At 41.7% G+C, this 26,212-nt stretch overlaps 2 protein-coding genes across 2 annotated transcripts in view; both read right to left on the bottom strand.

The window, feature by feature from the left end:
• Positions 1-2,996: 2,996 nt before the first annotated feature.
• On the bottom strand, positions 2,997-14,336 carry LOC131202571 (uncharacterized protein K02A2.6-like; the record flags this gene model as incomplete). The annotated part of the gene is made up of 2 exons (XM_058191675.1): positions 14,290-14,336; positions 2,997-3,804 (listed from the first exon to the last, which is right to left on the bottom strand). Coding segments are annotated over exons 1-2 (855 nt in total), but the record flags the coding sequence as incomplete, so codon positions are not given.
• Positions 14,050-26,212, bottom strand: part of RFX4 (regulatory factor X4) — a 91,188-nt gene continuing 79,025 nt past the window's right edge. Inside the window, exons 16-18 of the mRNA XM_058191676.1 lie at positions 25,520-25,682; positions 24,997-25,135; positions 14,050-14,784 (exon numbers count right to left, since the gene is read on the bottom strand). Of these exons, the coding sequence (XP_058047659.1) occupies positions 14,512-14,784; positions 24,997-25,135; positions 25,520-25,682 (575 nt within the window). The 3' untranslated portion in view covers positions 14,050-14,511. The remainder of the gene's footprint in view (positions 14,785-24,996; positions 25,136-25,519; positions 25,683-26,212) is intronic.

Consider the following 26,212-nt stretch of genomic DNA (forward strand, 5'->3'; position numbering starts at 1 on the left):
GGCAGTTCTTAGTGGGTACTACATTTTCCGGCAGCCTTTGGGAGTTCCCCCTTGGAGACGCTTTAAAGAAAGGATGTGAATGCATTGTGGGCTTTTTTCTTTTTCTTTTGGTCCTTTTGGCGGAGCGTTGTGCAATAAAGGAAAGGATGGAGGTGGGGAAGTTAGAATTGGACGCGTTTGATTCTATTTATTTGGGGCTCCATCAAAGCCAAGGCTTTCATTTCTGTAATCAATTCAATTGAATTCAATTCAAATCTTAATTGTCAGTGCACAACATTGGTACAATGAGTTTGTTTGAGCTCCTCAGTGGAACACCCCCCCCCCCATACAACTCACAGTGAAGACAGAAAATCCCTAACCCAATAAATCATATTAACAACCACCCAGTGTCCTATTGCACCAGTGTGTTGTGCCGGCCCTGCAAGTCCATTTTATTTTGCATTCAGGAGTCTGACAGTCCACGGATAAAAACTGCTCTTCAGCCTGTTTGTGCAGCTGGCTATGCTTCTATATCTCCTTCCTGGTGGTAGGAGGATAAAGAAGTGACCCAGGTGTGAGTCGTCCCTGAGGCCAAAATCAATGTGAGCTGCTCTGTGTGTATGCGAGGAAAAAGCACAACTCCTTAGGAATAAGTTATAATACATGGGTCATCATGTCATCGTGTGCCTCGTCCAGTGATCTGAAACGGAAATGGACTTCCAATTTCTCTCGCTCCCTCCCCTCTATTAGCATGGTTTCCCACTCCCCCCTGTGTAGCATATGCACCTCTTGCCCATGCTAGCAGGACCTCTCTGACATTAGCCACACTAAATACACCTCAGTGCAAGTGGAAATTATGAAATGAGAACAGAATTTTACTTTTAGCTCTAGTTCCTGGGTGGAAAAGTCTTAAACGTAGAGCTGGAAATAGACCTACTGATGAATATGTGAATCTACCTACATTCATACATAGGAATCAGTTTGTTGTACTGTAATGGTTAAGGTACCAGGCTAGAGGCTTGCGTTCTAGTCCCATTTTAGGCCTGAAGCTAGGTGACCTTGGGACAGTCACTGTTGCTTAACCCTAGGAAGGAGGCAAAGCCAAACCACTTCCCCCACCCCCCAAAAAAAACCCCTTAGCAAGAAAACTGCAGGGACTTGTCCAGGTAGTCACTAAGAGTCAAAAGCAGACTTGAAGGCACCTCACCCAACAGTATACATGCATAAAATATGTGTATGTGTGTGTATACTTTTTTTAATTTTCTTTTTTTCTTGGCTATTCTTAATATGATAATTAAAAGTATTTTCTATGTTCTATTTCAATTTAATCTCAATCTGGAATTGAAAATAACATTTCCTGGTTCAGGCCAAGTGGATTCTAATCCACAAAATACTACCGTATTCCGATAATGAATGTTGATTTGTTCAAGTCCATGATACAATTTTTACTGCAACATATTCACACACAGCCAACACTTTGGATAAATATTATTTTTTGTTTTTATAAATAACATTTGTTCAAGGGGCACCTAGATCACAATTTCTTTGACACTATCAAACTATTTGGTTTATAGCATTGTACTTTAGCTCAAGGGATTAATAGTTACTTAATATTAATTTAAATAATGCCTCTATGAGAAGCCAATCTTCCCAGTCACAGAAGTGTGGTGATAAATGTACTTGATTTCACTTATGTTTTTTAAATTAAAAAAACTATTAGTGTAGCTTTGCACCGTTTAGCTAACCATAAATCTAGAGCACATCTACTGGAAGGATAAATTTAACTATTACAAATTGCACTGATTTTCTAGCAAGTATACCTTGATGAATGAAACCTGCTCCAAAATAAATTATCTTGTAAGAATATCCAGTTCAATAAAGACCAAGAAATGCGAAGACACTGCAGTGCTTATTCATACACCTTGGAAAAAATTCCAACATGTGTGTCCTTCACGATCTTCTCTTTATCTATTTGTCTCCACAAATTGTTTCTAAAATCCCTGTAATCTGTTTGAAAGCTGCACAAGATTTATGAGCTGTCAACTGATCCTTCTTCATTCGTGGAAAGAAGCCAAAAGTGGAAAATTGCCTTCTGCAATTTTTGCAGTTGTTGGAAGAAATGTCCATCTGGGTTCAGTTTCCAAAAGTGTCCAACCAAGTAGATGGTGCAAGTTTTCTGATACTAGCTAGGTTTAATCTCTGCAAGTATTTGGCAGTTGGCTTCAAAAGGTCTTTAGGGTCAGTCACTTCAGCGCTGATGAGTTGAAGTAGATCAGAATTGTTTGATTCGGGCAATAACGAGGCAGGAGACCAGGGTAGTGACAACAGCTCTTTACTATATGGTGAACCCAGCAACCGGGCTGGGGAAAAACCTCTCCTTATATACAGTTTAACCGGCGGCTTCAACCAATCAGCAACGTGCTTGTTTCCCGCCTAAATATTTAAAGATACATTACACTCCTTCCCTCCCAGAAAACACTTTACCTATATATTTACATTCTATTTACATATCACTTCTCAACGTAATCACGTAAATAGACTGGGCGTCTCCTGACTCTTTCGGACCTGCGCAGTACAGTCTCTGGGAGCGGTTTGAGTTGACTGGAGGGGCTGTTTGCTCCTCTCGGCTCCTCCTCTAGGCCATCCGGCCCTGGATTATTTTCCGAGTCGTCCCTGCTGTTTTCTACAGGAACCTGAGGGCGTCGCTGGACCTCCGGGAGTTCAGTTAAGTCCTGCGATTTTCCCGGGTTTGAGTCAGCTGTTGGTTCAAACATGGAATAGTCAGGGCCTATTTCGTCTGACTCGGGTTGTCCGTCTAACCGTTTCCTCAATTGGTCTATATGTCGCCTCCATACTCGGCCATCCGTTAATTCTACCAAGTATGATTTGGGACCTGTTATGTTTAGAATTTTTCCTGCTACCCAGGTCGGGCCCTCACCATAGTTGTGTGCCCATACCCGGTCGCCTATATCCATTCCTCTTGTCTTTTCAAGTCCCCCCTTGTATCCCTCCGGTGTATAGTTGGGATTTAAACGATCGAGTGGGCACCTAAGTTTGCGGCCCATTAGTAATTCGGCAGGGCTTCTGCCGGTGGTGGCACAGGGGGTTCGGTGTTGGACGGCTAGGAAAAGATCTATTTTGGATTGCCAGTCGCCTGGCTTGAGTCTGGATAATGCCTCTTTCGCGCTTCGGACGAAACGCTCTGCAAGGCCATTCGTCGCAGGGTGGAAAGGCGCCGAGAGGGCATGGCGGATGCCCTCTTCTGCCAAGTATTCCTCAAACTGTGTTGCCGTGAATTGCGGGCCGTTATCAGAAACCAATGTGTCAGGCAACCCGTGTGTTGCAAATAGGTGCCGTAGGACTGAGATCACGGCTTCGGCTGTCATGGATCTCATGAGAATGATTTCCAGCCATTTGGAGTAGGCATCGACTACTACCAGGAAGGTTTGGCCGTGGAAGGGGCCGGCAAAGTCAATGTGGATTCTCGACCAGGGCCCTTGGGGTCTTTCCCATTCCCGAACCGGGGCCGTTGGGGGTAGAGGTCTGGACTCTTGGCAGGCCTGGCATTTCCCTACCCTTTCAGCAATTTCTGAGTCCATTAAGGGCCACCACACATAGCTTCTCGCTAGACCCTTCATCCTAACGATCCCCGGGTGACCCTCGTGCAGGAGATCCAACACCCTTTTTCTTAATTTCTCTGGGATCACCACTCTATCTCCCCATAGCAGGCACCCCCCTTGAGCCGACAGTTCCCCACGTTTTTTTACAAATTCTTTAAAACGCTCGCCCGGCGCAGCGGGCCACCCTCTTTGTACCCAACCGAGTACAGTCCTCAAAATAATGTCCCGGTATGATGCCCGAGCCACCTCCTTAGATGTGACTGGGCCAGAGTCCAAAGAGTCAATTAGCAGGATGGGCGTCCCCGGAGTGGGGTCTTCGATCGCCCCTGGTAGTGGGCATCTGCTTAAGGCGTCCGCATGCCCCAATTCTTTTCCGGGTCGATGCTGCAGCTTGTAGGAATAAGCGGCTAAGAAGATAGTCCATCGGGTCAATCGTGGCGAAAGTGCCACAGGCGTTGGGCGGTCGCCAGCCAGTATCCCTAACAGCGGTCTATGGTCAGTAACAATTTCAAAGTCTCTACCAAAAACGTATTCGTGAAACTTTTTTACCCCTGACACAATTGCTAGCGCTTCCTTATCCAACTGGCTATAGTTCCTCTCTGTCGAGGACATCGTTCTGGAGTAGAAGGCTATTGGGGCTTCTGTGCCATTTGGAAGTCTGTGGCTGAGCACAGCCCCCACCCCGTAAGGGGAGGCATCGCAAACCAGTAATAATGGCAATGAGCTATGATACTGGATCAGTAAGCTATCGCTCGAGAGTAGGTTTTTTACTGCTTCGAAAGCCCTAGCCTCCGACTTTCCCCAAGACCAAACAGTATTCTTTCCCAGAAGCTTATGCAGCGGCTCAGCAACGGTTGCCTTGTTTTTTAAAAAGACCGCGTAAAAATTCACTAGCCCCAGGAATGCCTGTAGCTCTGTTTTGTTTTTGGGCGCTGGAGCCTTTCTTATTGCCTTGACCTTGCTTTCAGTGGGGTGAATTCCCTTCTTGTCTATTCTGTAGCCCAAGAACTCTACGGATTCTACCCCTATCTGGCATTTGTTCACTTTAACCTTTAGTCCGGCTGACCGGAAAATGCCCAGAATTTTTCTCAAGCGCTCCCCCAATTCCTCTAAATTTTCGGCTGATATCAATACATCATCGAAATAGGGGACTACCCCTGGGAGCCCTTGCAGAAGTCGTTCCATTAAATTTTGGAATAGCCCCGGTGCCACACTCACCCCAAATTGTAAACGGGTACACTTGAATGCACCTCTGTGAGTTACAATCGTTTGGGCTTCGGCTGTGTTGGCGTCTACGGGCAGTTGTTGATAGGCTTGAGCCAAGTCTAACTTTGCAAAGACTTGCCCTTGCCCCAACGAGTGCAGCAAGTGTTGCACCACGGGAACCGGGTAAGCGCTTTTCTGTAAGGCTTTGTTTAACGTCGCCTTGTAGTCAGCGCAGATTCTAACTGACCCATCTGGTTTCACTGGGGTGACGATTGGCGTCTCCCACTTTGCGTGATCGACTGGCACCAGAATCCCCTGATTTATGAGCTTGTCTATCTCTTTGTCAATCTTAGGTTTGAGGGCAAAAGGGACTCTCCTTGCCTTTAACCTAATGGGGGCTACCTGGGGGTCTAAGTTGAAGGAAATAGGGGTCCCCTTGTACTTGCCCAGGCAGTCCTTGAAGACATCTTCGAACTCGTTCATGAGTGTGTCTTTTAGGTTACAGTCACTTCTGTAGATGCCAGTCACTCCCATGCCCAATGCACGGAACCAGTCTAGTCCCAACAGACTTGGCAGGGTCCCCTCGACTATCGTGATGGGCAGGGTCTTCTTGTGTGGTCCGTACTCGACGCGGACGGAGGTGGTCCCTCGAACAGGGATGCGATTCCCTTGGTAGTCGTGCACTCGTAGCCGTTGTGTTTGCAGTTTGCGTTTGGCGGTTTTCGGCAAAGCTTTTGCAAAAGTGTCCCAGGACATGATTGTGATCGCTGACCCTGTGTCCACTTCTAGTCGGCACGGCACTCCTTCTATTTTCGGTCTGGTGAAGATTTTCTTCTCGACGCAGGTTGCTGCACGGCCTATTACAACGGTCATGCGATTTGAATTCGCGCCCTTTCTGTTCTGACCAATCGCGGGTCGCCTTGCCGATCCTGCGCTCTGATTGGTCGATTTGAATTTTCGGCGGGAAGGTTGGGGTGCTCGACAGACTTGAGCCAGGTGCCCCTTCTTCTCACACCGCCGACATGTAGCGTCCTTGAACTTGCATCGTTGACGCTGGTGTTGCCCTCCGCAACTTCCGCATTCATCCCGGTCTTCTTTGCCCCTTCTCTCAGTGAGGCAAACTCCTTCCTCATCCTCGCCGTCTGATTCGGTCTGGATTTCTTCGTGATGCACCGGGTTTTCTTTTGCACTCGCCGTTGGCGTGAGTGGCTTTTGTAGGGTTTCCGCCGCTTGGGTGGACATCTCATGAGCTCTGGCTTCGTCCAGAGCGTTTGCCAGCGTTAGATTGCTCTTCGATAGCAGCCGCCTCCGCAAACGCATGTCTCTGACCCCACGGATGAGTTGCTCTAGTAGCTCCTCGTCCAAATCTCGGTACCCACAGTCTTTGGAGGCTTTTCTCAGGGCGGCCATGTACTCGCTGATGGATTCGCCCTCTTGCTGTCTGCGCTCTCCAAATTCAAAACGCCGTACGTACTTGGACGGTGTTGGCGCGAAGTGGTTCTTTAGAAGATTTTGCAGAGTTTGCCACGATACCGATTGTACCGGCGTTGGCTCTGCCAGGGCTTCCGCGATGTCGATGACCTCGGGACCGCAGTGGCTCAGAAAATATGCCCTTTTGCGGTTGTCTGGAACTCCTTGCAGCTCATTCGCCTCCAGGAAGCTCTCGAAACGGGTCATGTACGTTCCCCATTTCTCCCTGGATGGGTCAAACGGCGCGGGCGGAGTGTAGCTGGCCATCGCTGCGATTCTGCCCTGATCTTTGCTGGGTTCGGTTCTTTCGTGTGTTCAGCTCGTTCCTGGTGCTCTTAACCTCGAGATCCCACCTTCGTCGCCAGTGTTTGATTCGGGCAATAACGAGGCAGGAGACCAGGGTAGTGACAACAGCTCTTTACTATATGGTGAACCCAGCAACCGGGCTGGGGAAAAACCTCTCCTTATATACAGTTTAACCGGCGGCTTCAACCAATCAGCAACGTGCTTGTTTCCCGCCTAAATATTTAAAGATACATTACAAGAATCCATTTTGTTTAAGGCTACTGACCTCCCGAGTAAGTGGAAATCTGAACAAAAAAGGTGGATTTATTTGATCAATCTAATTTCCATTGCTATGCCCCTTTTAAGCCCTCCAAGAAAACATAAGACTTGGTCCATTTAGTGTTGCAAACACATGCATAAATTTACAACACGGCTAGGAGGACAAAGGCCCATTTCCATTCTTGTTCTATGGCAATTATTACTTAAGGTATGTTGCCTGTGATACCAGAAATAATAAACAGCCATAAATCCCAGATAGCCTGATCTTTCATTAATCTATCCAGTTCCCTTTGGCAGCAGATTCCACACTGTATTAATTTTGCAAATGTAATGAAAATCACTGCCAACTTCTGTGTAAATCTTCATACATACAAGCAATTGCTATACCATAAGGAAAACCAATGATAATTTCACAGTATTTATTAGATAGATGTTAACAAGAAATTAAAAGGAACTTTTGCAATGGTGTTCACATTTCATAGGAGTACAATCAGAGCAAAAGCACGTTTTAAATGCAGACGAACCAGATTCAGTGCTAAGCACCTGTAGTTGAAGATTCTAGAGATACTGCAGAGACCTTATGCTGAAGAACCTTTGCATTAAAAAATGTGTGTGTGTGTGTGTGTGTATGTTCATTATCACAAATAGATTCAATAGTTGCATTTACTAATCATTATTAAATCATTGTTAATTGAATTGATCTAATTGGTTGACTGTTGTTCCCTGAACTGTGAACAACTAATCACATTTCAGCTTAGAATAATGTGTAAACATTGTCATCCTCTAAGGGTAGAAATGATCATAGGACAATAAGACTTGGTGTAAAAACTAAATAAACTAAAGAAGTTCACAAGAGGAAACTAACTTTTCTTTTTTCTCCCCTTGTCTAGACTAGGATACACACTCAACAACTGGATATGAATGGAGGAAGATAAGTATGATTAATCAAATTTGTATTTCCATGGGAAACATATTTCAAGAAACAATTTGCCAGTGTACTAATCTACTTCCAAAAGTTTAGACTTCATATTATCACTTTTATTTAAGAAATTTATTTATGAAAATTCATATAGCCATCCAGGTCACATAGAGATAAATGCTACTTCTCCAAATTATCAGCATGCCTTCCCCATGCCATAGCCACAGCTACAGATTTCTTGAGGACTACCTACTACAACTTTTTAAGACAATCTCAGTCATGAGAATTTACAAGCATTCTGAGTAATCTCATTTGCGCATCATTTTGATATTTGGATAATAGTTTGGTTACCATCTGATCAAGATAATCACTGAAAATTCTCTTCAGATCCAATGATGAAGGATTAATCAGGAATATCTATTATGTATAAACCTAACATTTTGGAGTTGTGGGTGTTGCAGTTTACTTTGGATATTTATATGATTTAGAGCCAGTTTGGTATTATGGTTAAGGCACAGGCTAGAAAGTGGAAGATCATGAGTTCTAGTCCTGCCTTAGGCACAAAACTATCTGGATGACCTTGGCCACACACTTTCTCTCAACCTTAGGAAAAAGGCAGTGACAAATCACTTCTGAATATCTTGCCAAAAAAAAAAAAATGCGGGGACTTGACTAGAAAGTCATCATGTCAACAACTACAACAACAACTACAAAAAAAACCAGTTAATAAACAACCTAAGGAAAATTATTGAAGTGGGCCTCTGAATTGGGAGCTATGGGCATAACTGCTCTTCCAGCATCCATTTTTTTCTCACAATGAATCAGCCCAATGGGCTACCTAACCAGTTCAGGAGGTATCTATAGTCATAAAAAGTGACAACTGTAACAGAATAAACCTACTTACAAAAGGGAGAATCAAGACCCATCTTTGAGGATCCAATCTTGAGAGGAAAATGGCAATAAATCAGTTCTGGTCAGACCATGTACAAACCCATGTATGTTGCCTGTTCATTGTGGAAATTATGACATGAAGAGATGGTATTAAAGCCCATGTTGACTGAGAATCTAGACATAACCTGATCTATGACTTAGGAAAGGCCCAGACAGGATTTCTGTATATTTATATGATCCAGTGGCTGAGAATTCAGAAGCTAGGGTAGTTCCAGTGTACTGGCTGATAAAATGAAGAAATAATTAACAAGGGGACTTAAAATTGAATCAGAAACTAAAAAATCAAGGAATCAATTTGGACTGGCAGCCAAATATCTAAATACAAACGAGATACAAAAAAGATGCAAAAATATATGGATTCTATAAAGAACCCCTAGAACTAGTTCAGATATTTCTAGGAACAGATGATAAACTAATAAAGAAAATATATAACTACTTTTTGAATTTGAAAATGTAAGAAGAACATGTAAAAGAAACTATGAGCCAAAAACTTTGGATATACTATAGAATTAGGCAATTGGCAAAAACTTTGGGAAAGAAACTACAACCTAACGATGTCAACAACATATAAAGAAAACCTTTACAAAATGTTCTATAGATGGCATTTGCCACCAGCAAGAATGGCAAAGAGATTCCAAAACATATTGCCAGAGTGATGGAAATGTAAACAGATACCAGGCTTCTACTACCATATGTGGTGGACCTGACCAATGGCGAAAAAATATTGGTTAAAGATAAAAAGGTGGTTAGAAGAAATGACAACGCAACAGATAGATTTAAAAACAGAATTGTTCTTGCTAGGTATATTACCGGGAAAATATAATAAAAGAATTACATATTTAATATTACATGTGATAACAGCAGCGAGAATTATGTATGCCCAAAATTGGAAAAATGAAAATATACCTATAGATAAAAACGTAATAAAGAAAATATTAGACTGTGCCAAAATGGACAGGTTAACGATGAAAATTAAGGATAAAGAGGATACAGAGTACTATTTAACTTGGGACCTATTTTATAAATGGTTAGAAAATAGAAGCAGAAGTTAGTAATTTATAATTAAGGACAATCAATAAAATAAAAGTAAATATATGTAAGCAATAAATACCATAAGCAATATTAACACTGGATTATACTTGATTATAGATTAAATTGTATAGGTTGATTAGAAGGGAAGATTATATTGTATGTATTATGAGAAAAATGGTTATAATTATGGTATATATATGTATTTAAAAGAGATTTGATACAGACAGTACATTGCCATTGCAGAAATGGAAATGTGATGTATAATAAAGGAAAATGCATAATAAAAACATTTTTTTAAAAAAATGAAGACAATAATTGAAATACTGTAATTGTGAATGCCCATTAGATTAAAATGACCTTCATGACCACTGACAAGCATTTAGTGAAAATTCTGAGGATAGATAACAGATTGAAAAACAATATTCTGGATTGCTAGGAAATATTGCTGAACACAAATAAATGTTTTGGGGATAGAGTCAAATGGAAATAGATGTCACTTAAGTCTTCTGAGGAAAGCTAATCTGAAATACTGTCATTCTGAATCTTGGTTGGATGGTTGGTTGTAATTGTTGAAAGCAGAGATCAAGTACTGGGCATGATCTCTCATTAATATTTAATTCCACACTATGAATAAAAGCAAGTTATGGTGGAATAAACTTAATCACTCCTTTCTGTGGCTGAAGTGAAATTGTCTTCAAAGATCTAAGATCAGATAGAAGGCAATTATGAACAGTCACCAATATGTATTGAAGGTGACTTCCTTCATAACAAAGTGTTATAATCTCTCAAGAGTCCCAGAACTGAACATATTTTTGACAGTGAAATCTGTTCAACTCAAAAGCAAATGACACAAAGGATGGAATACAAAAGATTTTTTTTAAAAAAATGCTGCTTATCAAATAGGGATGCCATTGTTCCCTGTTCAAAAGCCTTCTTCAATAACTTTTTTCTTTAAATTGATTATTAACTGGGTTTTTTAAAAAAGCCTCTTAAAGTCAGTGTTGACTCGTGATGATTGCCTGGACAAGATTTTCAGAAATGGTTTGCCATTGTTTACTTTCTGGGTCTGAGAGAGCCCAAGATCATCCAGCAGGCTTTCATGCCTAAGGCAGGTCTAAAACTCACAATCTCTTGGTTTCTAGTCTGATGCCTTGGGGTGTCAAACTCATGTTGTCACAACAACATCATGTGATATATTGGGACTTTCCCTTCCTTCGCTAAACTGTGTGTGGGCATGGCCAGTGCATGACACATCTGGCCTGTGGGCCAAGAGTTTGACAGCCCTGCTTTAACCATTGCACAAAACTGGCTCTCTAATTTATTACTAAGTGATCATTAAAACATTGGGAGGACAGTGAGAAATAGCATTCAGGAACAAGCATAGGAAGAGCCCACTTCCTTTAAAAATGTTGAATTACAGAAGATTTCTGATGGGCTATGGCTGCAGGAACGGCTTACATAATTATAGTTAAGAATAAGCAGCCTATTAATCTTTCCTTCTTTCTGTAGCTATCTAAAAAAAAATCCTGAAAATCATTGGAGATTTGGGGGAAGTCTCTACAAACTACACGTTATTATTCAGGATCAGAAAACATCTCTCCCAACTTTTTTGTGGAGGGGAACAGATGTCTTGAAAAGGAGGGATGAGCATATGACCTTATATAATCTATCTTGTTTCAGAAAATTCCTCTTATACCAGTTGAGGAATCATTCCTATGAACAAGCCATCAACTCTCTAGAGATACTTTGCAGAACAGAGAGCAGGAAAGTTCTTCTTTAACTTTGGTTCCAAACTTATTTTATTTTGTGTAGGATACAGTAGATAATCTTTCAGACACATTTAGAAGTGTAATATATATGAACCACCATTCTTGGTTGCCTGTCTTGATCTGAAAATATTTCAAGTTAATTAAGATAATATTGGTTCCACTTTTATTTAAGTGTGAAAAGTCTTTATATATATATATACATATATATTGGATAACTGTACAAATAACACAATTCCATTTTAACCATAAACAGTTATCACCACAGTTGAGTGCTATCAAATATTTTATTTACAAAACAATTATTAAAATGCCTGATGCCAGATTTTCTTGTAATATCTTACCCATAGGGTAATAAGTCCACCATAATTACTAGGTGCTTTTTATATAATACAGAAGCATAACATCCTATGTTAATAGTTCTTCTACAAAAAAATTCACAAAGAACTATGAATTTGACCAAAATTACCAATGAAAAATAAGGCTCAAAAATACAATTTCTCCTTACTTTACATAACACAGAATAGGTTTAAAAAGGCACAACTTTGAAATTTGTATAAATGTAAGGAATTGTCTTAGCAAAGGAGCCCAGGACCAGGCTTTATAAATTGGTTGTCATCTTTTATGATAAGTCTCACACAGAGCAATTGCTTTCTTTTTGCTCTCATAAGGTTCTTATCATAGCAGTTGTCCCATAGGAGTACAAATAGCCCTCTTCTTGGATGCTTTTGTGCTAATTTCCACAGACTTAATGTCCAACATCAAGACTTTGATAGATACTATTTAGGGCTCTTCCACGCATCCCAATGGACTATCCAACTACTAGCTATCCTTTAGATCAGTGTTTCTCCATCGTGTCAACTCCTAATATGTATGGACTTCAACTCCCAGAATTCCCCAGATAGTATACCATTTCCCTAGATCACTATATTGGTTTCCCAGCAACTTCAGGGGGAAAAAGACCTAGAGATGTGCCTGGGGTCAGATGGAAAGCAATGTGAAGTTATGGAAGGAAGGATTTTACTAAGGCTGATGTTACACATCCATATATGTGAGCTGCTCAGTTGGAGTGGATGTTTTTTCCTACATGGTCTTTATAATACACTCCTTCTCTTTCACATATACAGTAATGTTCTGTGGAAATGGGGCAGCATCTCTTGTAATTAAGGATGCATTACCTTTAATAACCATAGAGTGATATAAATACTGATAACATAGTATAAAACACAGTAATTTAAGGCAGTGATCATTCAATGCTACACATCTTTTTTTTTAAGGTGACACTTATTTGATCAATAGGAAAGTGCACCATGATATAAAGATACAAGTGAAATTCACCTAAACACAACTAACGTGCTGCTTTAAAAAGCCTCAAATATCATTAGAAACTCAGGGCAACAGTAACAACTCTGGAAAAAGCAAGTGAAGGTTTTCAAAGAGAGGCAAAAAAACTTATTTCATTTTCCTTTAGTAAAAATTTGCTCATTCCAATATGTTTTCCTTAAAGATCATTTACAAAGTCTGAGTGAGAAAATATGGATGCTAATCAAACACTGCATGTCAAATATCTTTACAAATCTCAGATATGTAAGCCAATCACTGCATTACAGGCTCTGTTGCATGATGCCATTACTTGCATGACATGTGACACTTCGATGCTGCAGGAGAAACTAAGAAGAGCAGTGCGGAAAAGGAAGGAGATATTTTCCATTTTCTCTTGATTATGCTCCCTCCCAATCTGCTTTTCTAAATGGGGACTGCCTACCTACCACCGAGAAGCTAAAACAAGCATATGGAACAAACATATGAAATGGGAAATGAATATTTACTTAGGGAGAAAGCATTTCTCTTGCCTGCCTGTAGTACACTTTAAAATGTTATCTATTTTTTTTTAAATAGAAAAAATGGAAGCAATCTGGTTTTAACTGTGGGCTTGTTTCTGGCCCATAGGAAAACTGGGTGCTTCTCAGTCAACACTTCTAGCTGTTAAATTGTATAGGTTGGTAATGATAAAAATGCTAAGCCATGCGCTGAAAAAGAAAGCATGCCATCCTCACTGTAAGTTCTCCCATATCTACCGTGTTTCCCCGAAAATAAGACCCTGTCTTATATTTTTTTGAACCCCAAAATAAGCACTTGGCCTTATTTTCGGGGAGGTCTTATTATTTTAGGGCACGTGGAGCAAGACGGGGCTCCTCTTGCCATCTTACATGATTTCCAGCTCTTTCTCCCTAACCCTAACCAAGGGAAATGGTAGGGACCGGCTGTGCATGCGTTTAAATATTTTTGGGGAGGGCTTATTTTTTTGGGGGGGCTTATTTTAGCACATGCACTCAAAAGGCTGATTGGGCTTATTATCAGGGGATGTCTTATTTTCGGTGAAACAGGGTATCTAGAGGGTCTAGACATTTTTTAAATCATATTAATAGCTTTTGAGGGAGGAACTATCTCCACACAGTTTTAACAAAGAACAAAAAAAAAAATGGAATCAAGACAGGAAAATGAGAGGATTCTTTTTATGGTAGCTTAGTGTAATGTAGATTATTAAATCAAGACTTGTATTTTTTTTATGACCAGACTGGATGATTTTAAAGTCCATTATGCTTCTATGGTGTACGTAGGAACATAGGCCTGTCTGATGCTGATAAATTCTACTGCAATTGTAGGTTTACGAACAAGCAAAGCAGATGGAGAACATTCAGTGATAGTTGAGATGACATCTATTAGGGCAGATTTTAGCATGTGGAGAAAGACACAAAATGAAAGACACACCTTGGCTTACATAATACTAATAGCAGCACTAAAACCTTGCTTGCTTGGAGGAACCATTGCACTAGAGCAGTAGAGCATGCCATGCTTATAGTCACGTGCCCAAGAGATTTCCCGTCTTCATAGTCATTACCAATGTCCACATAAGACTTCCGTTACTCTACTAAAAGGCATAGACTTTTTTTGTCTGTGTTTTTTTTTATTAAATATGTAGGATTGATATTACCAGTCGTGTTTATTTTGCCCATCCTGTGGTTGCTTCCCCATTGATGTAGGCAAAGCCAGGAAAGTGTTGCATGTGCTCATATTCAGAATTTCTCCGTGTGGTTAACGGGGTGTACATGTCACTGGAATTTCCATATCTTGTGGAATGCATTGGTGGACTTGTATAACAAGGGTTTGCCGAGGGCATCTCTGGCCAGCGAGGTGTAACTGGAGATGGATGCAATCTTGGGGTGCTGCTCATCAAGCATGGCTCCATCCGTGAAGACGGGCTATTGAAAGGGTACTAAAGACACGGAAGTATATTGTCAAAACATTTTTCATGCATTTGCAGTCCAGATTCCTCTGCCTTGCCCCCCACCCCGCCCCCCAGAAAAGAAATAAATAAAATGCACATTTTGAGAGAACTGTCTCCTTAACTTTTTATGGTGAAAATACAGAATTACAAAAATCTGTGATTGTCCAAGAAAAAACAAAGTGGGTCTAGGAATTTTAACCCAGTATACAATAAATCTATCCCTTCTCCATCAAATCAGCAAGCACAAGATAAATAATAAAGGTTTGCTATTGCAATTAATATAAAACAAACATTTCTCTCATTGTATCACGAATTATCATACATCATACAATTGTGTGCAAACATTTAGGCACACCTAGTTATCTTGAATGTTTTAATGAATTCCTAAGTGAAAAGTTCCTGATATTGTAACTAAAGTAAGGTGAAAAATCAAGCAAATTGGAGGAAGCTGTAAATTCTATTGTATGGGAATAAAAGCCTTGATGTAAAAGAAGTTTTTTCATTCACAGTTTCCACCTTTGCTCCAGACCCTTTTTGTTCCAGATTTCAGGCCTACCTGAAACCTGTATCTCCTCACTTGAAAACCATATTTTTATTTGAGACGGAAAAAGGCCTAGTTTTGAAAAAGGACCATTTTCAATCAGACATATGAATATTTGATGAGTCATTTCTAGATAGAAACCTTATATGGATTTTTTTGCTGAAAGAAGAAAAAAAATGATATACCGTATATACTCGAATATAAGCCGATCCGAGTATAAGCCGAGGTCCCCAATTTTACCCCAAAAAACTGGGGTAAACTGGGGACTCGAGTATAAGCCGAGGGTGGGAAATGAGGCAGCTACCGGTCGGGGAAACCCTCCCTCCCTCAGCCGAGAAGGCTGGCGGCTCCCCCGCCCCGCCCTCTCACTGCACCGGCAGGGCTTCCCCGCGCTAATGCAAAAGCCCGCCAAGTTTGCGCCATCCGGTATAATGTGAAAAAAAGAAGAAAAAAAAAACTCGAGTATAAGCCGTATATACTCGAGTATAAGCCGAGGGGACGTTTTTCAGCACAAAAAACGTGCTGAAAAACTCGGCTTATACTCGAGTATATACGGTAATTCATGGGTTAAGGATTTAAAAAATCCATGTAAAAAGTGAGGGCTTGTATGACATATAAGAGGGAGGATTATAAGATTGTGTTTGTTGAAGAGAAGAAGTCATATTTCAGAACTTTGTCTTTTTTACAGCGCCCTTTTCTTCTTTTCTGTCTTTTCTATTTTTTCTTTAGATTTGGCTTTTAATGTATATAAACTTCTCAATCTAAATAAATAAATAAATAATTTCTTGTATCGTTCACTGAGGCATGAAACAATGCATAATACTGGGGCAAGACCACGGCTTCCTAAACCATGGTCTGCATTACCCAGTACTTAAATCTGGTTTGCAGGGCCAGCCTGGAAATATCAAAGGATCGGCCTGCAGTGCCTCTCTGGCCAAAACAGGCCACTGTTTTTGGTCTCCACAGCCTGCTACAGGACTCTGCTGGCCAAAAACAGGCTGCAAGGGCCCCCCATTTTGGCTGCAGGAGGTGTCCTTCCGGTCTCTCCCCACCACACTTCCACCTCCCCACCCCCGCTGGCCCGCAGAGAGCTACAATGCTGAGCCGGCCCACTTTGACCCCTGAGTTGAAGGGCTACTGGCAAGGGATGGACTGCATCTCACAAGAACTGAAAATAATACATTTGGAAAATGACTGGCTCATCTTATCAAAAGAGCTTTAAATTAAAATTGAGGGGGGAGGAGGGCCAATCTTCATGTCCTTTAGAACCTAATGCCAAGTAAAAACCACTAGATAATCAATCACATAAGGAGGTAGGCAGTAAAGAGAAAGAAGAAATAAAAAAAGAAAAACACAATGAAGTAGAGTGATGGAAAGTATGGAAATCCCAGTTACAAAGTAGAAGATATAAGAAACATACCAAAGACACATAAAGGACTCAAATGTTTATAAACCCTCAAAGTTTAGGGAGCAAACAGGGTGAACTTGAAGTATTAGTATATGAAGGCAGATATGATATAGTTGCCACTACTGAAACTTGGTCGGATAAAACTCTTTCTTCTCATTGGCAGTGCAGATTGACAGACAAGAAAAGAGTCTCCTTAAACATGGCTATAGATTCGATGATCCACCATTCCTCATTTTATTAACATTCTGAGGCAAGCAAGCCCAGGCAAAAAGAAAGGGCTAATAAACAACTGTAAAAACAAGGGGAATAGGGACACAATGAGTTGTTTCTCTGTATAGCCAGCCCTGTCACTCCCCCTGTTGATGCAGCTGCGTTTATGAATGTGTCATGAATATAAGAAAGAATAATTGCTGGAAAATAATATGGCATTGCAAATATGTAGTATTTTTTACAATAAAATCTGTGATGGCTGAAGCCCCAGCATGGAAAGATTTGTACGGGTAGGTCAGCTAATTGCAAATGAGTCAGGGACTCTTTTTTCCCTTCCAGTGAAGAGACTATTGAGAAACAATATTTTTAAAATCCGCCTTGGACCCTGCCTGCCTATTAACTCCACCAGTGAAGCATCTATTCAGCCTTGTTGGAGTGTCCAAGGCTTCACCATCTGCGCGGATGCCTGCCCAAGAAGCCTGAATCACCTTTCACACTCCGCATCCGGTTTAATGAAGAGTGCTTAAGCACACTGATCTCAAAACACTGGGGCCTACTGATCTTTGCGTGGTATAAAGGCGACATTTGTTGGAGAGCTCTTGACAGGAAATTACCATTTTCTGGGTCAACTCACTTGCCATCCCTATTCTGTTGAACCTTGACAAGAGACACTGGCCCCTTTAAGTTGGGGTGACTTTAAGCTTATTATTGTTAAGGCCCTTTCTCCCCCATATTTGAAATGAGCTCTAGTTCTTTCCCATTATTATCTTAGAAAATGCTATTTTAAGTTCTCTTCCTCCCAATCAAGATTGGGTTCTTGAAGATCAGGCTGAAGAATACTATCTTTCTTCTTATCCTTCAGTTCCTGGTTGATTATGCAGAATAAAAGATGTCTCTCTTCAAAGCAAAAATATTTTCCTTATGAATGCAACTCTTAACATGATAAGAGTTTTGTTCATATTTTAGAAAATCTGATATAAAGCAAAAATATTGCTTTCAAATATTTAGCCTTACAGAGTTATAATATGTTTTACTGGTCTTTTAAAAATGCACATTAGGTATGGAATGAATGTTGTAAAATCAAGGCGTGATACAGATTTTTTAAAAATTGATGGTTTTATATATAATATTACAATTCTTGTTTTCCATGTCAAATGCTTCTCCATCTTTCATTTAATGTACAATATCATGGGATTATTGAAATTCAGACTGAAACCAAATTTATTGGTTATTTCAGAAGACAACGATATTGGTCTAGTGGTTAAGGCAGCAGGCTAGAAAGCAGAAGATTGTGAGTTCTAGTCCTGCCTCAGGCATGAAAATTGACTGGATGACTTTGGGTCATTCACTCTCAGCCCAATTCACCTCACAGAATTGTTGTGGAGAAAAAATTTCAGAAAAAAGTTATCATGTAACTTACAACTTCTCCACTGCAAAAACATATGGACTACTAACATTGATCAAGGAAAAGCAATAGATGCAATTTACATAGACTTCTGCAAAGCTTTTGACTCAGTAGTGCATGATAAACTTCTCCTAAAACTAAAATCCTACGGCATTTCAGGACCTCTTCACAATTGGATAAATGCCTTCCTGTCAAACAGACAACAAGTGGTCAAAATTGGCAACACTCTATCAAATCCTGTTCCTGTCAAAAGTGGCGTTCCCCAAGGCAGCGTTCTTGGACCAACGCTCTTCATACTATACATAAATGATCTCTGTGACCTTATCTCAAGTCATTGTGTTCTCTTTGCTGACGATGTCAAACTATTTAACACCACTAATAATACTTCTACCCTTCAAAAAGACCTTGACTTTGTATCCGATTCGTCTAAAACTTGGTAACTCCAAATCTCAACCAGCAAATGCTCAGTCTTACATATTGGAAAAAAGAACCCCAACAATAGGTACAAGCTTGATGGACATTACCTTACAGATGACCCCCACCCTGTTAAAGACCTTGGAGTTTTCATATCAAATGACCTAAGTGCCAAAGCCCACTGCAACTACATAGCAAAAAAGGCTCTAAGAGTTGTAAACCTAATTTTACGCAACTTCTTTTCCAAAAACACTACACTACTAACCAGAGCATATAAAACATTTGCCAGACCTATTCTTGAATACAGCTTACCTGTCTGGAACCCATATCACATCTCTGACATTAATACAATCAAACGCGTCCAGAAATATTTTACAAGAAGAGTTCTCCACTCCCCTGAAAACAACAAAAGACCTTATACCACCAGACTTGAAATCCTGGGATTAGAAAACTTAGAACTCCGCCGACTCCGACATGACCTGTGTTTAACACACATAATTATCTATTGCAATATCCTTCCTGTAAAAGACTACTTCAGCTTCAATTGCAATAATACAAGAGCAAACAATAGATTCAAACTTAATGTCAACCGCTTCAAACTTGATTACAGAAAATATGACTTCTGTAACAGAGTTGTTAATGCTTGGAACTCACTACCTGACTCTATAGTCTCTACTCAAAATCCCAAAAACTTCAACCAAAAACTGTCTACTATTGACCTCACCCCATTCCTAAGAGGACTATAAGGGGCGTGCATAAGAGCACAAAAGTGCCTACCGTTCCTGTCCTATTCTTCCCTTTCATTATATCAAATTAATATAGTTATTGCATACTTTTATTTATACATATGTTTTTCTTTTATGATGTGTTGTTTTATGTCGATGTTTACGTATACTGTTGTGACAAAAAAAAATAGCCATAGGAAGGAATATTAGATACATTTGCTGCAATAATAATAATAATAATAATAATAATAATAATAATAATAATAATAATAATAATAATAATAATAATAATAGGTATACTGGGATCTGCTCGCATAATTTGCCGATACATCACGTAGTCCTAAACGCTTGGGAAGTGTTCGACTAGAATAGAATAGAATAGAATAGAATTTTTATTGGCCAAGTGTGATTGGACACACAAGGAATTTGTCTTGGTGCATATGCTCTCAGTGTACATAAAAGAAAAGATACGTTCATCAAGATACAACATTTACAACACAATTGATGGTCAATATATCAATATAAATCATAAGGATTGACTAGTGATCTGTGATACGAAATTCAGCATAGTTGAATAGTTTGCTGTGTATACTGTCATTTTGTGTAAATATAATAATAATAGGATTAAAAAATCCTGCTCTAGCTCAGGATACAGTCCTCTACTGTCCTGTTACTGCCCTCTCTCATGCCTGGAGGCTGTGGGAGCCTAGGTGCATGGAGCCCCGAGATCTGGGACTTTGGCATCTTTAATTCTGGATGTGGTCACACTACCCCAGATGGCTCCAGTCCGCAAATTGGGGGTTCTCCTGCTCGAAAAGCTGGTGGCAGTCGCAGTTAGGAGAGCCTCTTTGTGCAACTTCAGGTTGTGTGGAAGTTGTGGTCTTTCCTGGATCAGGAATCCTTGCATGTAGTCATTCAGGCCCTAATCACCTCACAGCTGGACTACCAAAATGTACTCTATGCGGAGCTAACTTTGAACAGCATTCAGAAGCTACAGCTGGTGCAGAGTGTGAAGGCACAGGCAGTTCTTGGAGCCTCAAGAATGGTCCATGTAACATCACTACTTCATGAGCTGCACTGGGTGCTAGTCTGCTTCCGAGTGCAATTCAAGGAGTTGGTAATCACATTTGAAGCCCTTTGTGGCATGCGTCTAGGCCAGGGGTGTCCAAACTACGGCCCGCGGGCCAACTGCGGCCCGCGGTTCAGTTTTTATTGGCCCGCAGCAAATTCTGAAAATAAATAAATCCTGTTTCTGTACGTGATTCTTCCGTCCCGGCGCGGGGCTGTTGCAAAGAGGGTTGGGGCAGTTCAGCCGCCGAGCAGTAGGGGGAGCTCGTGCAGCGATGGAAAGGTGGCGCCTGCGTAGCTGCGCCGCCAAAATAGGCGACTCTGAGGATGAATTTCGGCGGCGGGATCCGCCGGGGCGGCGGCGGGGGGCAGCGGCACGCGGGATAGGCACAGGCGCTGCTCCAGCCGCCGCCCCGTCCCCCCGGAGCGCGGACTGAAGCAAGGCGGTGCCCCTCGGCCGCCCGGGAGGAAGAGGTGGCGGGAGGCGGACGGAGAGCCGCTGGTGGTTCCGGCCAAGTCCCGCTCGGAGGCTGGGCCAGGCGGGAGGCGGCCCAGGGCTGGTGAATCAGGCAGGAAGTGGGGAGTGGGGGGAAGAGGCTGAGGGGATCGCCGCCTGGGAGCCACTGACTGCCGCCTGCTCTCCGCCTAGAGTCGAAGGGCCGCGGGAGGCTGCCGCCCCCGCTGCTGCTTCAAGGGCCGGAGGACGCCCGCCGCGGACTCGAGGCCCGGGCGGCCCTACTGCTTTTGGAGGCCCCGGCCGCGCCCCGCACGCCCCCGCTGCCCGCCAGCCACTGGAAAGGGGCCCTGGCTAATGCGAGGCCGGGCTGGCTGTGGGAGCTGAGCTCGTTGACGGGCACCTCGGCTGTAGCTCCTTGGGAGGCCGATCAGGTGCGTGGCTGCGGCGAAGCGTCGGGCTCTTCTCCAGGGTCCTCCCTTCCCCTTGGGGGCAGCTGAGCCATCGCTCTTTTGCGGCGTTTCTGTCCCCGGAGCATCCCGAGGCCGAGTTCGCCTTCAATCCAAAGGACAGCATCACTGCTCCCACTGAGAGCAATGTTCTTCACATTATAGGTGAGTTAGAAATACACACAGTAATCATGTGTCAATATGTCACCTCTTGTGTGTGGCCCGGGCCACACATGAATTTATTAGGCTTATATACTGTTTGTTGTCCAGCCGCATGCCTTTCTGAATAATTATATTTAAAAATATTACATTAAAAATCAACATAACACAAACACACACGTACACAAACATAGAGATACACATGCACATATATATAACTCACACACATATAGTATACTTAAGCCTAAACTGTGCATAGGGACTACCCAGACGGCTGAAAAAAGTGATTTCTGACAGGTTCTCACACTTTTGACTGGTCCTCACACCTACAACTATCTTTACATTTTGCACCCTATCTTGTAACCGTGGTTAAGAGAAGCAGTTGTGAAATGAGTGATATGGTTGTTAAAAATGCTGCAATGGGCATAAATGTGAGGATGGTCATAAGTGTGAGGACTGGTCAAAAATTACTTTTTTTAGCCCTCTGAGTAGTTTCTATGCCCATAGCCACATCCACTCAGTCACATGAGCAGTTAGCCACGCCCACCAGTCACATGACCACCAAGCCACACCCCAAAATAAGCCACGCCCAAAGAACTGGTACAAAAAAATTTCAGTCCCCCCCCCCCGGTGGCCCGGGCCTTTGCTTATTTTTCTGTATTTGGCCCTCACTCAAAAAACTTTGGACACCCCTGGTCTAGGCTATTTGAGGAACCGTTTCATCCCACTGGGATTGGCCCACCCCTCAATATAAATATTGTACTGAGACTTGGAGTAGCTCCAAGAGGGACATTTTTCTACTGGAGATAGAAAACTTTAACTACTTATGGAAGAACGAAGATCAAAGTGGGCAGGTAAAAGAGTGTTTTAGTCTGAAGAAAAGTGGTTTTTATTTATTTGTTTTAACAGTGTTAACCTAAATAAAGAATATTTATGTGTTTTTCTACCTCTTGAAGGTATGAAACCATGACAAAAAAGATACACTTCTAGCTGTCATCAGTTGGCAATATTTAGGGAAAAGGGCATGCTTATCCTATCTGACCTGAAAGATGTTCTTAGGAATAGGTGATCATGTTTAAAGTGCTTAAAGGTAATGATCAGCACCTTGAGTTGCTCCTGGAAGCCAATGAAGCCTTTGCAACAGAGGTGTTACAAGGCCAAACCTAGCTCCTCCCCCCCCCCATTACTTTGCACACTGCTGCATCCTAGACCAATTGAAGTTTGCCAGTGGTCTTTAAATGCAGCTCATTTAGAGCACTTTGCAGTAATGCAAATAGGAGGTGACCAAGGCAAGAGTCACAAGAATCAAGGCTTCCCCATCAGGGGTGGGTTCCACTTACCTTTGCTACCAGTTCGCAATGCACACGCAGAGCGTCTGTGATGACGTCTGGGCAGGTGGGCGGAGCTTCCACTGCCGTTACTACCGGTTCGCAAGATCCGGACCGAACCGGTAGCAACCGACCACTGTTCCCCATCCAGAAAAGCACACAATTGGTACACTAGATGAATCTGTGCAAAGACCCTCTAGCTATGGCTGCCACCTGCTCTTTGAATAGGAGGTGTGAGTAAGTCAGTACCCTATGGAACAACCGCCCTGAAGCTCAGCAGGCCTCTACCCTCCCAGCCTTCTCTAAAGCTTTGAAAACCTGGCTTTTTCTCCCAGCACTAGAATAAAATGAGACTACATTTCATAGTCATATCAGAAGTTTGGCTTGGCACCTGGTTTTTGTATTTAGTGTTTTGCTTAGTTTTATGATTTTATTATGGATTTTATTCTGTTTTAACTTTTGATTGGGAGCCGCTCAGAGTTGGTTATAAGATAGGTGGACATATAAATGTTTTAAATAAATAAATAAAATGTTATCAATTTTAATAATTGTACTAGAAGGGGCCACATAAAAGATTTTAAGAGCTGAATGTAATCTTGGAGCCATAGGTTGACCACCTATGTCACAACTCAAATCATTACAGCTGGGTTTATGCAATAATCTAAGCTGAAACTAAATGAATTTCAGCATAGCATAGCTTTAAATGATCTCTGGATGCAAAGACAAACTCCTTGTTTATCTTTACAACTTGAATGTACATGGGTTATTTAGTCAACTTCCTTATATCTTTTCCTCCCTGTGTGTTAGGCTTGGCACTTGATCTTTTTCTGTGGTTTTCAGGCTGAAAATAACAGGTGAAGAAGTATTGCTCATTATCAAGCCAAGTAAGATTTTTTCCTGTTAGATTTTTACAAGGCTCCTAATTCAATCATGGAGGCAGGTCTGGGGTAAATCCACCAGGAGAAGTAGGTTTGCCCAAAGGGAAACAAGCAAAGACAATTTTAATTTTAGGGTTAATGCCACTCAAACATTAGTATAAAGTCTCAGAGATGCTTTGTTGCAAGTTGCACATTTTGTCCCCAGGAAACATGACCAGCACATGGGATGCAAATAACTTCAACAAGGTGAAGGATGCAAGTGCTCTGAACCTGGGAATTCTCCCATCCATGTTCCATTGAAAGAAAAGAAAATCATGTTTTGTTCACACATATTATTTTATTCTGCTCAAAAGCAGTAAACTACTGTGGAAAATTAAATAGGCACACCAAACCTGGAGGCCCTTGGAAGTTCCTCTTTAAAAGTTTAATTGTTTACTGTTCATAAATATTATAAGAATATAGCCTGCATTCATCAGAACTTCATCAATTTTCTTACCAATTAACAAACTTAAAAGCAAATGAATAATCAAACACTGAATGGGCACATGTGAAAAGGGTCAGAGTTTGATCTTGTGGCCACAGCTACCACCCTGGTTTTTTTGAAATCACTTCTTGGGGTTACCCTGTGATGGATGTTTCATTTAACCCAGGGTCCCCAATGCCTGGTCCATGAACCAGCATTGGTCCGCAGCATGCCAGAAAATGTCATCTTACCTCAATAACTCAATAACTGGCTCAACAGGCTAATGCAGTCTGTTATTAACACAGCTGCCTGCAATTACAATTACTGCAGGTTCGAGTCCCACCAGGCCCAAGGTTGACTCAGCCTTCCATCTTTTATAAGGTAGGTAAAATGAGGACCCAGATTGTTGGGGGGGCAATACAAGTTGACTTTGTATATAATATACAAATGGATGAGACTATTGCCTTATATAATGTAAGCCGCCCTGAGTCTTCGGAGAAAGGCGGGATATAAATTCAAATTAAAAAAAAAAGAGAAGCCCGATCCGCGGGATGCAGACAGCCCACGAAACTACGCCCCCTCTGGTCCGCAGAAAAACCCCTCTCCATGGAACTGGTCCCTGGTGCCCAAAAGGTTGGGGCAGGGCACTAATTTAATGTAATGAGCTAGGAGATTGATGTGGAGGGATGGATACTGACCTGTGAAGAGTTTCTGTGATAAGCTGAGTAATGGAGGGGTGCAGAAATAGTGCTGTCGTGTGGTAAAGATGGATACTGGCTCTGCATCGGGTGGGAGTGCTGGTTTCCATAAGTACCATAGTTGTAACTTCCTGTGTACCTGGAAAAACACAGAGGAATCTTGGAACTGTCTTTCATACAAAAATCTCTTCTCCAAACTGAGGCTAATTGGAGAAGCTAGTTTGGTCTAGTGGTAAAAGGCTACAAAACCAGTTATTGTGAGTTCAGGTCCCACTTTAACCATGAAAGCCAGCTGGATGACTTTAAGCCACTCTCTCTCTCTCTCTCATCCCAGCCCACCTTACAAGGTTGTTGTGTGGAAAAAAGGAGGAGGAAGGGGTTTTGGGGATGCCGCCTTGAACTATTTGAACAAAAAAATAATGGTGGGATATAAATAAAAAAAAATAGTTCAAAGGGACAATGCTAAGGATGCGTGTTTGATACTAATGATTACCCCTTTCCTCTGCCAAAAGTATTAACCTACCCATGATCTTCTCTGTGGTGATAAACAGGTATCCTGTGTGTCACAGATGAATGAGGAACATGAGGACTTCTCATACAAGGCAGCGGTTGAGAGTTTTCAGCAGGTGATCCAGCAGCTGTGGTTACAGTATACGTGAGAGACCATGTATAGGACTGCATGGCCCCTACGTAAAGCAGAAAGAGTCAGTTAGCTTCGAAATACTTTATAATCTCCGCTAAAATCAAATGCAAATTTGCTCTGTAGATCCTGTAGGTTCCTGGTGGTGGGAGTGGAGGAGGAGGAGGAGGAGGAGGAGGAGGAGGAGGAGGAGGAGGAGGAGGAGGTCTGAAATTGTCAGGATTGGACACTCCTGCTTTAAACGATTCCGTATTAAGAGTGCAACTGGGGTCAGACTGAGGAAGAGATGATTGCAAATGTAGCTCTCCCTTGCAATAGTTAGTTTTGTCTCCTATCAGATTCCAGAGAGGTTTACACTTGCAAATTGTTCCCAGAAGATGTCTGAATAGGCATGGTAGCACAGGAGTAAAAAAATGGCAAGGGCTAGAAGTATTTACCCTCCCACCTTCCTCACATTATTACATAATTAATTAATATACTCATTCCAAACAGTCTTCCCAAACCTTTTTCTTTAGTAAAAGTGGTAATCAGGACTCTATTGTAGGTATTTGCATGTGGTATTTACTTTCTAAGATC

Source organism: Ahaetulla prasina, chromosome 7, assembly GCF_028640845.1.
Source record: "Ahaetulla prasina isolate Xishuangbanna chromosome 7, ASM2864084v1, whole genome shotgun sequence".
In the NCBI taxonomy this organism is placed as follows: domain Eukaryota; kingdom Metazoa; phylum Chordata; class Lepidosauria; order Squamata; family Colubridae; genus Ahaetulla; species Ahaetulla prasina.